Here is a 14,753-nt window from a genome sequence, read left to right on the forward strand (position 1 = left end):
ATAATATATCTCCTGCTGGACAAGAAGCCAGTACATTCTGGTTTAGGAAGAGGCCCATATGTCTAAGAATCAGAACTGAACCCCCAGGACACAAGGCCTTCTGTTGTGGGAGTTGAATTCCTCTGTAAATTCGGCATCCAAGGCTGAGAGGTGAACTATTTAGAATCTGCTCAGGGGTGACCCTGATTCTGGCTTAGCATCGTTTGTGTGAAGGGAGCAGGCACAAGCAGGTGTTCACATTTATCTCTCTCAAGTAGCCTCTCGAAGCTCTTTGGTCCACGAAAGAAGAGGCTGAACTAGAGCCTTCCACCCCCCCACCCCATCCCCACCCTGCTTCAGCCCTGCAGAAGACAGCTGTGTGGGCCTCTCCCTGCCGCCTGATGAAAACTTAGCTGGGATTCAACGAGAGCTGCTTGGCTACAGGACTGCTTGGCAGAAACCACTTTCTTTGGAGATTTCGCTTAAACCAATGTCCCTGCATGTATTGCCACGGCTGTGAAATTTTTAGCCCCACCAGCTCTAGCATGAATGACCTATTTTGAATGTGACATCCATTGCACTTCAGCTGTGTGAATAATTTATAAGCTGTAAGACCACTGTCATCGTTCTGATACCACGGCACTCTCTTTGCCTGGGTAATTACTGAGAGCAGCGATGCTCTGTCCTGTGGTCACAGCGCCTATGAGAAGCCACCAGGGACTTGTGTGTGAGCAATGAAGGGAAGAGGCGGACCGGGCCAGGGCCTCCTCACCCCCACCGCTACCAAAGAAGGCTCCGAGGGGGTTAGATTTCCACTCGAACCTCTGCAAACTGAAACCGTGCAGAGCCCTTGGGGTGGATCTGATATCCAGCATCCTGATTTTGCACCAAATGGGTGTTAGCTGGGGAGGTGTGGGCTGTGAAAGGGACTTAGGAAGGAAAGAGATGTTAGATCCTGGAGTCAGTTAGGATGACTAATGGTTCCAAGTCTCCAGGACAAGAAAGAGCACACAGCTAGGTTCAGAGTTAAGGGCTGGAAAAGAGAAGCTGTGAGCTACAGCTTCATTTCTCAGAGAGAATGGAGACAGAGATAGAGTCTCAGTGGGAGCTTCCCACTGGTCACCCCTGTGTTCTAAGCCATCTTGAGGCACTCCTCGCTCTCTCCAGCTGTATGTGAGCAGTAACGACTCAACCTCCATGAGACCAAATGGAAATCACACTTCTGAATTAGATCCGTGAAACCCGTGAAGATGAACCGCCAGCGCTGGGGTTCTCAGCATCAGACCCCGTCCTTGCCATTCCTCCAAAACACCACCTCTGAAGTTAGAGGGCTCAAGTTCCTGAGTCCGAAAGGACCTGGCCTTTGGGGAGATCTCGGCCAACCTGGGGGCGGGGAAAGGAGGCAGGAACTAAACAAGATTATAAGGAACAGCCCTGACCTGAAGTGGAAAGAAAAAGAAAAGTCCACCTACAGAAAGGGACCACCTGAGTAAGAAATGTTTACAATATAAGTGATTAGAGAAGAGGCTTTAAAGAGCTCACTTTTAAAAGTTACAAATATATACACTTTTTAAAATTGATCTCAGGTACAAACTGCTCAGTGAAGGTCATTCAGCAATCATTTTGGTCCTATAATCTCTTGGAGCCAGCAGGAACACCAAAGAGGCTGGAAGGACTGGATTAACTGGTTATTCCTACTACTACGTCAATTAACCCAAGAACTGGGGCAGGGGTGGGGTGGGGGGGCTTTATATTGCTTTAGACTAAATGCATGGCGGACAGGCAAATCCCCGTCCCTTCTGTTTCTTCTTTAGCTTTCCGCCTTTTCTGTGCAGACTTCACATTGTCCTCCGCATTCTCTTTCAGCTGACCCCAGGCATTGTGCTCAGCCCCACTCTGAGCTCCACCAGCCTAGACTGTTCTGTGTTAGTGCTGCGCATGCCCGCTTGTTTGCAGTGGCTGTGGACGAAGGGTTTAGACTTCAGGGACTCGGGCTCTCCGGGGAGACTGATAGATTGGCCGCAGCACACACCTGTCTCTGCCTCCCCAGCACTGAGATTACATGTGCACCACCACACTGAACTTCTTTTATGTGGGTTCCTGGAACTGAACTCGGTTCCTGGTGCTTTTGGAACAAGTGTTAGCCATCTAGGCAGCCCAGTAGGTAATTCTTAATGAGTATCCACGGGGAAAGCTAGAACTTGGAGTGATTGGGAGTTTGTTTCTCAAAGAGATAAAGAATCACAGAAGAGGGTACAGTTGTAGAGGAACCAGCGACAGCCTTGCAGAACAACTGCTGGGCCAGAGGAGCGAGAGGGACCAAAGGAACAAAGGAAAGTAGACAGGGGCTGCTGTCTGCAAGGGGTGTGGTCATTCTTTATAAAGGGACACAGCCAGCCCAGGGTGACCTTATGAGGAAAAGTCTGGAATTCATATCTTGAAGAAGAGTCTGGATTCCACATCTTATAGAAGAGTCTGGAATTTCTATCTTGAAGGCAACAGTTTGTGCAGTCCCCACGATGAGCCCCCAAAGAGAGGAGAGAGTGAGAGATGAGAATAAACAGGAAGGGGGACCTGGACAAACTATCAGCCTAGAATTGACTGCGTTCAGCTGGGAGCACTAAATACATCACCTTGGAGGCCCTTAGAGACTTTTATTTTTACTGTGCTTTTTAAGGAAGGGACTTATTGTGAAGTAAAAGTTCATTTTAAATCTTAAAAAACAAAAGTGCCTGAATACATCTGCAGCATTCTGCTTACAGATACCAAGGGTTTCCAGCTACCTCTACCTGCACTTTGAAAGATTTTATATCCATCTTGCTATGCCCTAATCCTTTTCAATTAAATGTATTCCCTTTGTACCTCTCGGTACAAACGGAAAAGAATTGTAAATTTAGCATTCTACCAGAATCTCTTTCATTCTTCATTGCTGGTTCTTAAAACACAATCTGAGGAGTATTGAGGTATATCAAAGTCCTTTCAAGGAGTTCGCCAAGAGCCTCAATGTTTGGGTGTGTGTGTGTGTGTGTGTGTATGTGTGTGTGTACACAAGTATGTGTAAGTGCTTTCTCTGGAGTATGCATGTGTGAAGGCCAAAGGTTATCAACATTCTTCCTCTGTTGCTCTCTGCTCTCTCTCTTTTTTTTTTTAAGGCAGGCTCTATCACTGAACCTGGAGTTCAATGCTTCAGTAGACTAGCTGGGCAGTGGGCCCCATGGTCCCCCCAAGCGTTGGTGTTACAGATGTGTGCTGCCACATCTGGTTTCACACATTGTGCTGGGATCCAAATTCAGTTCCTGATGTGTGCATAGCAGGTGCTTTTCTTACTGAGCCACCTCCGTAACCCGTTTATGTGTTTGTTTTTCTGAGATAGCCCCGGCTAGCCGGAAACTCAGTACATAGTCCATCCTGGCCTCAAACTTATGAAAATACCCCGGCCTTACCCTCCTGGATATGGAGTGTGCCCCCCACTTGACTTCAGTGCTTTTAAAAAGCATAAAATGAGCCAGGCGGTGGTGGTGCACGCCTTTAATCCCAGCACTTGGGAGGCAGAGGCAGGCGGATCTCTGTGAGTTCGAGACCAGCCTGGTCTACAAGAGCTAGTACCAGGACAGGCTCCAAAACCACAGAGAAACCCTGTCTCAAAAAAAAAAAAAAAAAAGCACAAAATGAGCTAATGATCTTGGAACCATTATGTTATATTCTTTTTTAATATTAAAATGTTGTCTTAGAAAGTAGAGAAGGATGGAATATTGGTCTAGATTATATTACTGCAGAAAAGACCTTATTTTGTAATAATCCCATATAAGAAACAGAATGTAAAGTTTCTGAATAGGAAATTTTTGTACTTGAAACACTTTTCTTCCCCATCAGCTTTGAATATCCAGCTGTTCGTCTCTGCCTCTGAAGCCTTCTGGCCCTTCAATGCAGAAGCGAGGCCTATAGATGGGCTTAGGCTTCAGGTAACTTGCCTGAACTCACAGGCCTGACTTCAGTACCTCTGAGCTACTCATTTCTGGGGCATACTAAAATGTCAGCAATGTCGACCAAGAAAGTTCCCATTGCAAAAGCAGATTCGTATGACAATGGGAAGGAAATGCCTGTGATGTCTGCTCCCTTGAGAACCTTATCAGAGGCCCCAGACATGAATGAAGGATAGGAGGTCTGGCTCCCTGCAGTTCCCTGTGGTGAGCACTTCACTGTCCCTGCTCGGGTGCCAATAAATGCAGGCCTAGGAGGCTTTGGGTGGAGGGCGAGGGGGGGGCAGAAGCCAGCAGGCAACTGCATGCTCACCTTCCTCACAGAGCCAATTACTGCCCTTCCTCTAGACACATTAATGAGGAGTTTATTATACTGTATGTGGCACAAAGCCTAGCTCCCAACACACAGCTTATTAATAGTGAGAAGTGTGCTAACCCACTATTCCAGAAGGCAGAGATATGTGTAGGTCTGTGTTCAGGGGACAGAGAACCTATAAAAAAGACCAGTGTATTGATGGAGGCATTGCTGGAACGGGGCTTTGTAGGGCAGGGCAGATTTGAAAGATAAATCTCAGTAGGAGGAGGAAAAGTGATGGAATCAGCTAAGAATTTCTGGACAGTGGATTTGGTTTGAGCAAATAGCGGTAGACAAAGGGAAGTATGGTGACCCTGCTGGGCTGTCCCTTCATATGACACATGGGACACCGAGGCTGAGATTTGCCAAGTCCCTCTTCAGTAGCACTGAGACAGAACCAAAGTCTCTCAACTTCAAGCCCAGAATCTAGAGACTGTCCCCCACATGTGAAGGTGACAGTTACAAAGGCTCCTGAAACCACGGTCCGGAGCGGAGCGGGTGAGGTGTTATCAGGTGTCTGCTCCTAAAGTGCAATCTGAAGGGCATGCCAGAGCCATCGTGGGTCTTGTGACTGTTAAAATGGCAGAGGGAAGGAGGCAATCAGAAAATCCTCCTTTGCTGTTGATTTTGGTTATGTTGTGGGATTTTGATTTTGTTTGTTTGTTTTTTGCTGGGGGATTGAGATGGGAGTCTCACTATAGCTCACCAAGTGTATAGGCCAAGCTGGCTTTGAACTCACAGTAATCGTCCCTTCTCAGCCTCTCAAGTGCTGGGATTCAGGTGTATGCCACCAAGTTCCCAGCTCTTAGAGTTTGCACTTTAAATTCCTTCCCAGAGTAAAACATATGCACTTCATAAGTTAGGAAATAAAAATGAGGAAGAAGGGGGAAAATTGGTCAGGATGGCAAATAAAGAAATGAGCAAAAGTTACTGTGTGATGAAGGAATTCAAGAATCTCAGCACCAAAGTAAGGCATGGGGGCACAGGAGGAGCTCTGAGTTCAAGGCCAGCCTGATCTGCCAATCAAGTTCCAGGACAGCCAGGGAAACCCTTTCTCCAAAAAACAAAACAAGTCTCAGAAGCAGACCTGGGGATGTGGCTTGCCTGTCATTCATGAAACCCTGTGTTCAACCCCAGCACTGCATGATGGCCCATCCCTGTATTTCTAGCACCCAGGAGGTAGAGGCAGGAGGATCAGAGGTCACAAGTTCAAGGTCATATTTGGGTATCTAGGAAGCTTGAGTTCAACTTTGACTACTTAAGTGAGAATCTGTCTCAGTTAAAAAAACAAAAAAAAAACAAAAAACCAGCAGCATTTCAAGCTATGGTATGGCCATGCACTGGGGCAATTGAATGAACTTCTAAAGGGAGGTCACCTGGTTAGAGGAAAGACTTCAATATGAGGTCATGAACCCTGTTCTTCTTATGTGCGTGAGGCATCCTAGTTAGAAAGGAAGACTAGATCTCTGACATAGCTGGTCACCTCTCCAGGATCTGTCAATAGGCCAAGAGTAGAAGCCAGAAGTTACCAGTGTCATAGGCACAAGGTTCCCAGAGAAATTCAACACAGAAGGTAGCTCCGGGCGAGTCCCTGATGCCTCTGACACCATCACTTGGCAATGCCAGGCATTCCTTAGGCACACGCTACTCTCAGTGTTGCATAGCTGAAGGTCTAAATTGGGAAATCTAATCAGCTGTGCTTTGGAAGCTTTTCTTCTCTCTTCCCATGAACCATGTGTGTATTAGACCTGATCAGGTTCACCGGACCAATTCTGTTAGTCAAAACATAGGCTAAAAAAAAAAAAAAAAAAAAAAAAAAAAAAAAAAAAAATGCTCAAGAAGGAGAATGACATAGCCCTGCTGTGGAAAGGGACACTTGTCGGTGTTGCTGAAGTTCAAACAGTTTCATGCTACCAAAAATAAAGCCGTTCCCATAGCACCCGTAGTACTTCCTCTTTCCTACAGCGCACCTCACTTACTCATCTCCAGACCTCCCACCCCGAGCAAACGGAGAGACTGCTGGGCCTTCCTCTGTGTCCGCACCCTGGCTCAGTGCCTGCTACTGAGCTCCCCCAGCATTCACTGGTAATAGCTGCCATTGGTATTTAGGAGTACTCTCAATGAAGAATGAGGGGAGGGGAGGGGTCAAACTGCCCTTTAAGGAACCACTCCTTTCTCTTTTTCTATGTCAATGAATTTTTATTTAAAGGGTTTTGCATGTCATTCCTTCCCTGCCTATTGAGGTCACTTAGCTCCTTCAAAGCAGAAATCAACATTTCAAGACAGCGCTTTTCTAAAAGAACTGAGGCTTAATCCAGGCACGCTGTCAGCCTGCGTTTCTTTTATTTGGGCTTCTTTTATCTCCACTTGAGTGAAGAACATATTCATGACTTCAAAGTTCTCCATCTGAGATATTACACATTGAAAAAGACCCCAACGACAGAGCAGTGGGATGACAGTATTGATAACAAGGCTCCTACTTTGAACATGAAGCCTGGAATTGATGACCCATAACTTTCTATAAATGGATGATGTTTGTTTTGTGTTTTTTAACATTGTAGATTGGCACATGCTACAGACCTGAATGTGATCTAAGAATGAATTGTGGCATAGATTCCTTCATGTTAAGACAAGTGGAATGTCAGAAACTGAGGGGCAGATCGTCTATCCTAAAGTGAATCATAAAGCAAATTGCTTGAGGAACCATTGTTATCTGCTGACATGAGGAAATGCAACTGTCTCCTGCTAGTGAAGTTCCCATAGTGTCCCTGTCTCCATGGAGCAGATTTGTGCTTCATTATTACCCTGGATGAGGTCACAAGCATGCTCTTGAGGGTATAGGAATGCTCTGAGCAGTGAATAGCATCTTCAGGGAGAGCAGGAACTAGGAGAAACCCATCCCTTCAAGAATGGGGATTCTGGAGAACTTGGCAGGGCCAGTGAATGGAGAGGCCTGCTGGGGAGCTTGGACTGGGTCCTGGGATACCTAGCCTCTGGTACGTGCTCTTAATTTGGTTGTTCTGCTGGACACAACTTCTCTGGCACTTGAACCACACAATCCCTTCAGGATTTCATTCTGTCTGTTTGGGCCTGGATGCCTGATGCTGTCTGAGGATGATCTGTGCTAGGACTTACAGAGGCTACAAAGTCACCCAGGATAGATCCCAGAGCAAACAAGAAAATGCCCTTGTGTTCATGGTCCCCATCCTCTGCACACTGGCTCTCTTCCTGAGGATACAAGTCAAGGAAGCACCTTGCTGAACCTGCCTCCTCCTTGTTTACCATTTCAGTTCCGCCACAGATTGTGGAGTTGAGTTGAGCAGCTCCAAGGTGAAGCTAAAGAAAGCACCCCAGGGAGCCCCCTCATGCAGTGCTCAGTCCTTTGGCTTTCCCCTGCTCCCCACCGAGGACAAGAAATGCAACACTGTTTGAAACAATCACGCTTCACACCGTGCCTGCAATATTATTCAAGGTATAAGTTTCTAGGCATCTTGAGATCAAACTCTTAGGAAATTCAGAAATGAGAGGACAGGGAAGGGACAAGAGGCCTGGGGGGAATGGCTAATAGGCAGGGGCTTTTCAGCTGAGCATGAATGAATAGATGCTGTTTGGATGTAGACAAAGGCTCTTTGGTTGGAGGTATCCAGGTTGACAAGAGACATAAAATGATGGAAGAGTCAAGCATGGCTTCAGAAAGCAGGGTTATCCATCTTTCATCTGAGAGGTCTGGGACACAGTGTGCAAGGCAGAAATGGTCCCTGCTCTGTGAGCTCCCAGATTAGTGACAGAGAGACAGGAAACAGGTGAAGCGGCAAAGAACAATCCGTGCTTTGGAAGACAAGGGATGAAAAGGATCACTAGGACAAGGATATCCTAAAGATGCTGGTGGTCAGTGAAGACCTAGGGAGAGGCTGGGAAGGTTTAAGGAGCTGGACAGAGGCTAGCGATAGCAGGTGATCTGTCAAGGGCAGGCTCACCAGCATCTTGTCAGCAGTGGCCTTTTGATTATCTTTCTTGTTGCTATGATCAAATACCCCCAGTCCATGGATGGAAGGTGCTAACCACAGTTAATGCTGGTCTTTCCACTTCAGTTAACTTATCTAAAGAATCCTTCACAGGCTTGTCCAAGGGCCTACTGCCTAGGCAAGACTGATGATGAAGATAGCAGGCTTTGTTCTATATTCCAAATGGGGAACTGAAGCAGAATTTGAAGCCAGAGTGGTCACCTTGTTTATAGTTTTAAAGGCTATGGTTTCCGCAGTGTAGATATAGGTTGTTGTCTATCACTGCCTAACAGATCATCAACATATAGCCATTTACAAGAACGCACAGCATTGGCCCACATTCCACTCATCAAGAATCCAGCCCTAGCCTCGCTGTGTCCTCTGAAGAATGGGTGCCATGAAGACTGCCTCCCTATAGCCCATGTCTTACAGATATCCAAACCTAGTTTGCATCTGCATCTAAAGTTGATTAAACTAGGTCATTTTGGACAAGTTATGCTAACTCTCTTTAACCTTAGTTTGCCCATCTATAAAGTAGGAATCAAAATACTGAAAGATTATAGCCAGGTGTAAACAACCCAATGGCCAGGAGATAAGAAGATCATTATAAACTGTATGGTTGTTTAGTATTGTAAGGATTGATGCATTGGGAACTTCTGCACTGAGCAGAACACCCATAAAGAAACATGCAGAGAACTTGCCCTCTGTGCTAGCATGTTGTGCCATGTAGTTGACCTTTTCCTCCTGGGAAGGAATGTCCACATGGGAGGGTGAGTGCTGACGGGAAATATGTTGAGAGAAGAGTAACTGGACAATGCAGCTAGAAAGGACAGACCGTCAAAAACCCCTTGGGGCCCGCAGCAGAGAGATGAGACCGGGGATCACCCTCGGATCATCTCTGTAGTCTTTCTGTATCCTTAGGTGGGGTATAATTTGGCTGCTTGTATTCCAGGCCTGAGGATGTTCCAGTTTCCTGGTGCTACATTCCTGGTCCTTGTTGGTCAAGGTTTATACTTCTTATTCTAATGTCCTCACAAAGTGACTGGATCTCAGTTTGGAATGTGATGAATGCACTTGTGGAAGAATTTAATTTTATGAATTATAACTGCACAATTTATGAATAAGGTAGTTTGACAGATGAGGAAACTGAGGCCTGGTGGGGATTGCCTGCTGAAGGATGGAGGCAGAGTCTACCCTCAGGGTCTCATATCATAGCCTAGTAACCCACGCTGGCCTGAGATTTACTATATATGGCTCCAACTGGCATCGAACTTGCAGTAGTCTTCCTGCCTCAGCCTCGGAGTGCCACCATACTCAGCTTCAAAAGATCCTTTTCATGGAACATTTTTTCTGACAGACCCGCCAACACTTTGAAAGCTTTATGCATAATTCAGATCTATACAGGGGGCTTTAAAAGACAAACAAAAACCTTGTTTCTCCCCATTATTGTGAGATCTCTCTCCAAACAAACCCTTGAGTGTCTGTGAGCAGAGGTCTTCCCCCAGCTGGACTTCTCTGTATAACTCCTGCCTTGAGCCTTGAACTCACTCCCCAGCACTGCGCGAAACCCTCCCCACCTCATCGTTTGTAATGCACTGCTCCTTTTGAGATCCCCAAAGCGCTGGGTGCACAGGTACTCTTGTCTCAGCTAAGATTTCCTCTAACGCTCCGAGTCCACGGGTCTCGCTCAGCTCAACTCGCCTGCGGTGGAATCCTCCGAAGCCGCGCCACAAGCTAGTGCCCAGGAGCCTGGCGTGCTTACGATCAAGTGGAGGCAAACACCCAAGCGCAGCCTGAAGGAGTTGGGCTGAAGGGACCATCAAGCAGCTGTCTCCACCCGGCCCTCCTCCTCCTCCCTCCCCGCGCGGGTGACGCGCCAGCCCCCGCGTGCGCGCCTCCCCGCCGCCCGCTCCGCCGCCGCGCTCGCTCCACGCTCCGCGACCGCGCGTCCGCTCGCCCCGCAACTTCACCCGGCGCCGCGGCAGCTGGAGCGACGCCCGACCGCTGGGGCCACGACTGTCACTCGCGGCCCTTTCCCTGTCGGCTGGAGGAACGGGCGAGCAGCAGCTGTCCACGGAGCCGGAGGTGCAGGGCAGCGAGGGGCGGCGCGTGGGTGCCGAGGTGGTATATGCCACCCGGCACTAAGCGTCTCCGGGCACCAGGAGCGTTCTCTGCAAGTAGGTGCATGCGCCACTTAAAGACATTCTCTGTGTCTGATCTTGCTTTCACCCAGATGAGGTGGATTTGGGGAGGGGTGTCCTGGGCTTGAATGAGCCTGGAGTATTAAGAACCCTTGGGTGTCCGGGCTTCCTCGGTCCTGGCGAGTCTTGAGGACAAGGGAAGTTGCTGAGTGAGAGGAGCCACGCGCAGGCAGACCCGAAGGGTGTCCCGGACAGTGGAGGAACTGGTTGAGAAGGTTTGAGGAGCCTGTGGCTGCGCAGGGCTGGGACTTGTCAGGGGACAGGGGATCACTGTGACCTGAGAGACAGGAGATAGGATCCCGAGTGTGAAAATCCGCGGGTGGGGGTCGTGGGTGAACCCCTGGCTATAGAAAGACTTCTGGGCACCCGACAGAGATGGGTGATCCAGCTCAGAGGAACGATCTCAATTTCCAAGGGCTTCGTGTGCTTCCAGACCGAGCAGTTGAGCTTGGCTGGGACCCAGCTGCTTCAAATTGGCCACGTGAAGCCGGGCAGCGAGAATGGGGAAGAGGGGCAAGCCAGAAGAAATGTGTTGCTTTTGATGCTAAACTGTGTTTGGAAAGACTGGGGAACGAGGTCACACCTGGGGACACTCCAGCCCTAGCAGGTGTCTGTGGTACGGAAACGTGGCGACCAAGGCCGGTTCTGTTGCCCTCCTGCTTCAGGCTATTACCTCATAGCTCCCTCCACAGGTTCCTAGGCAGCAGACACCTCTCTCTGTAGAAGGGAGCAGGCGGCGTTGAAATTCGCTAAGCAGAGCCATTCAGGTGTGAGGAAGTGACAGGACTGTGGACAGTAACAGCTCTTGAGTGAGAAAACAGGGTAAAATCTCAGAAAGCCGGTGGGGTGGGGGTGGGGCAGAGTAGGCTCCTCTGCCTGGTCTAGGGGTTCTGGTCTAGGGGACACCGAAATGTGGCATGAGTGGCTGTGAAGAAATGTCAGGACTTTAGCCAGGGAAGCAATGTGGTTGTCTTAAAAAACACATCAGCTGCCTATGCTACTGGCTCCCCTTGCAAATATGAGCACCCGCCCATTGTTTCCTGACACAGTCATTTCTTCCTTTTTCGTTTTGTTGTTTTCGTTGTTGGTTGATTGGTTTTGTTTGGGGAGAGTTGTTTTGTTTTGTAGTGTGTGTGTGTTGTGTTTTGTTTTGGGGGGCTTTTTTGTTTTGGGGGGCAGGTTTGCCTACCTCCTCCTTGCCCTCACCCCAGGATTCCTGCTAGCCTACCTCTCTTAGAGCAGCCTCTGAGACTCCCATTCATAAAGCTGAGCTCCACCGGAGCCTTCTATCTGCCATTTACAGCAGGAGAGGTCAGGGCACAGCTCCCCCAGAGACCTAGCATCCTCAGTGGCCTCCAGTAATTAATTGTAGCCACCCTCCCTCTCTGGGAATAAAGTGCAGGGGTGTGTGTGTGCTTGGGGTGACAGCAGCTTGAGGAGAAGACCTCCCCCTTTCTCTGCTGCTCAATCCAGCCTTCAACATCAGAGCTCCTGCCTTCTGAGGTCCCACTGGTGGAGATCCAGCCACAGGGGGGACTTTTACCCTGGACGTTAATACATTTGCCCGTCCAAAAGTTGACTGTACCCAACCATCTGAGAAGGAACATTGGCGAATCTATTTAGTCAAAACATAGCACATGTGTTGCTTTTCCAAAAGACCCCCTGAGGGGTGTTGTTGCTCTCTTCCTCTGACACTGTGATGTGAGATGTTTTTGCTATGCGTGTTTTGTGCTCAGTATAAATATGAAGACATGCCCAAGTAGAGAGAGGAAAAGCTCAAAGTGAGCAGGAGGCCTTGCCAGGCATCCTGATTACCCAAACACAGGCTCCAGAAATGGCTCCCTTCCTTTTGTTAATTACAAAGTAGAGGGTTTTTTCCAGCAGAGAAGGGACCTGTGCCCTTTCAGGGGTGAAATGTGCCAAGCAGGCCAGAAAGAGGTCTTTATGCCTATTGTTTGGGTCTTGGAAGCTATACCTAGAATAGCATCCAGGCTTCATTCTTTGGAATGGGGTCCTGACAGGTGTGATAACTAAATCTTCCTTCACTGACATGAAACTACCCCTACCAGGATAGAACCCAGGGCTCACCTACAGTCTCAACCACATACCTCCTTCTAAACATAACCAAGCCACTTTTGTTACTATTTTTCTTCCTGCCCCCTCATTCCAACCCATGGTGTGTGTGTATATGTGTGTGTGTGTGCGCGCGCGTGTGTGCATATGTGTGTGTGTATGCGCGTGCGTGCGTGTGTGTGTGTGTTGTGTGTGTATTCATTCAGCTGTTTTCCTCTGCCAATCTTCACATTATTTAAGGCAGTCTCACTAAAGCTGGAGCTCACCAATTCAGCAAGATTAACTGGCCAGAGAGTTCCAGGGTTTTCCCTGTCTCTGCAGATTACAGGCATGCACCCCCTTCCCAGCTTTTTGCATGGATACTGGGAATCAAATGCAGGTCCCCATGCCTATGTGGCCATCTCCCCAGCCCCTCTCTGTTACATTTTGAGCTCGGGTACACCCCACCTCTGTTAAGAGAGCCACAGAGAAGGTCAGCTGTGGAGAGTGGACAACATGACTTTCAGATTTCCCATTTAATGATCAGAGCTTCCTTACAATGGTCCTTTGGGCTTAAGGGTTTGCAAACAAGTGCTTCATTTTAACAGTCATGCATTCAGTGGGTCGGAAAGATTCAAATGCACTCTTACTTTCATTCTGAAGAGAAGCAAGAAGCCTGACACCAGTTTCTTGCTTTCCTTGAAGGGGAATTAGGAGTGGGAGCCAAAGTCATTTTATCTGCACAATGGGTGCTCCTCAGGCAATGGCAGACTCAGTTTTCCATCCGGGCTTCCTGTGCCTAGCCCTGAGCAGGGCTTCATGCTTGCAAAGGGATCTTTTATCAGGCTTATTCTCATGTACCAGGGAAAGCTTGGGGCGGGAGGGGGTGCAGCTTGAGTTTGAGGCCATTCAACCAGAAAAGAATACCAACTGAAATCAGAGGTCAAGGGAGTCGGTGGAGGTGGGGCGAGGAGGGACAGAGAGGCAAGTAATTGGTTCCCCAGAGACACCCCTCAGCGTGGAAGGGTGTCTTAGGGCAGTTGTCATGTAAGCAGCCCACGATGTGATGATTAGGAAGATTTGTTCAGAAAGGGGAAAGGATTATGAAGCTACACCTCTGTATCCCAGCGGAGCCCTGCTTTTGAGCTTCATTCCTCTCGGCTGTCAAATTGTTTTCTGTTTCTCAAGACAGCATCCTCCCTCTGAAAACCTCATTGTTATAAGCATGGGAGCCTTCGTGGGGACTCCATGGAACAATCCATCCTATATCTTGAATGAGCTAATTCAGAAATACCCAGGAGTCCTGGTCCCTCTTGTGCGCCTCCCCTCTGAAGCCACGAGCTTCCTCTCTGGGCTAACGGTCTTTGTTTGGTTGATTTGGTCACAGTAGGCTTATCCCGCTTGGGTTGGAAACATTCCCTGAAAATAATAGATGTTTTTCTGAGTGTGGCATCTGTCTAGGAAAGATCTGTTTACTTATAGCTCCTGAAGGGTTTTCCCGCCTTCTGAGGAAACCCAGGCTGCAGTGAAGAGAGGAGGTCCGTCCAGTTTGTTTCATTGTTCTTTGTTTACATGGCATGGATGGGCATGGCGTGGGGGCGGCTTTGAATGCTCTCACATTCATTACGCTAATGAAAAAGGAAATTAGAATTTTTTTTCACAATGAAATGAGATGCAGTATTTCTGTGTTGTCTTCCATAAGACCTAAATGAGCTCCCAGCCCGAGAAAGAAGTGAGCCTTAAACAAAGGGAATGGCTTTCACACTCTCTCAAAACAGTGTAAAAAAACCATTTACACTGTCCTAAAATACATAGAAGAATTGATTGCCAATCATTTTTGATTCTGACGTGGATTTTTTTTTAATCCAGTGTTAAGTAATTTAGGAAAATACTATTTTTTTTCCTGCTTATGCATGTGCTCCCTGAGCTTGGGATCTTGCCAGAGTGAGAGTTCACCTTCAATATTAACTCAGAAAGTATCAGTTATAACTTCCAGGAAGCACAATCCAGCAGAGAAGAAGGAAGAACAACTGGGTGACGATATGACATGGTTTGTCCCTTGAGTTAGTCAGTTCTTTGTCATAATAACAAAGCATCAGATACAGGGTGCTTATGAGGGAAAGAAAAACTTATTTATTTAGCTCACTACTTAGAAGGCTAAAAGTCTGGATGACCTTATAGA

At 47.9% G+C, this 14,753-nt stretch overlaps 1 protein-coding gene across 3 annotated transcripts in view; it reads left to right on the forward strand.

Moving 5' to 3' along the window:
- The window catches only part of Ripor2 (RHO family interacting cell polarization regulator 2), a 111,370-nt gene that overhangs the window by 12,861 nt on the left and 83,756 nt on the right, over positions 1-14,753 (forward strand). The window contains exon 1 of one of the 3 annotated variants that reach the window (XM_057787473.1): positions 10,252-10,495. The exons of the other annotated variants lie outside the window; for them this stretch is intronic. Within the exon in view, the coding sequence (XP_057643456.1) occupies positions 10,447-10,495 (49 nt within the window). The 5' untranslated portion in view covers positions 10,252-10,446. Of the gene's footprint in view, positions 1-10,251; positions 10,496-14,753 lie in introns of those variants that run through there. 3 annotated transcript variants of the gene reach the window in all.

The sequence above is a fragment of the Chionomys nivalis genome, chromosome 13, assembly GCF_950005125.1.
Source record: "Chionomys nivalis chromosome 13, mChiNiv1.1, whole genome shotgun sequence".
NCBI lineage: Eukaryota > Metazoa > Chordata > Mammalia > Rodentia > Cricetidae > Chionomys > Chionomys nivalis.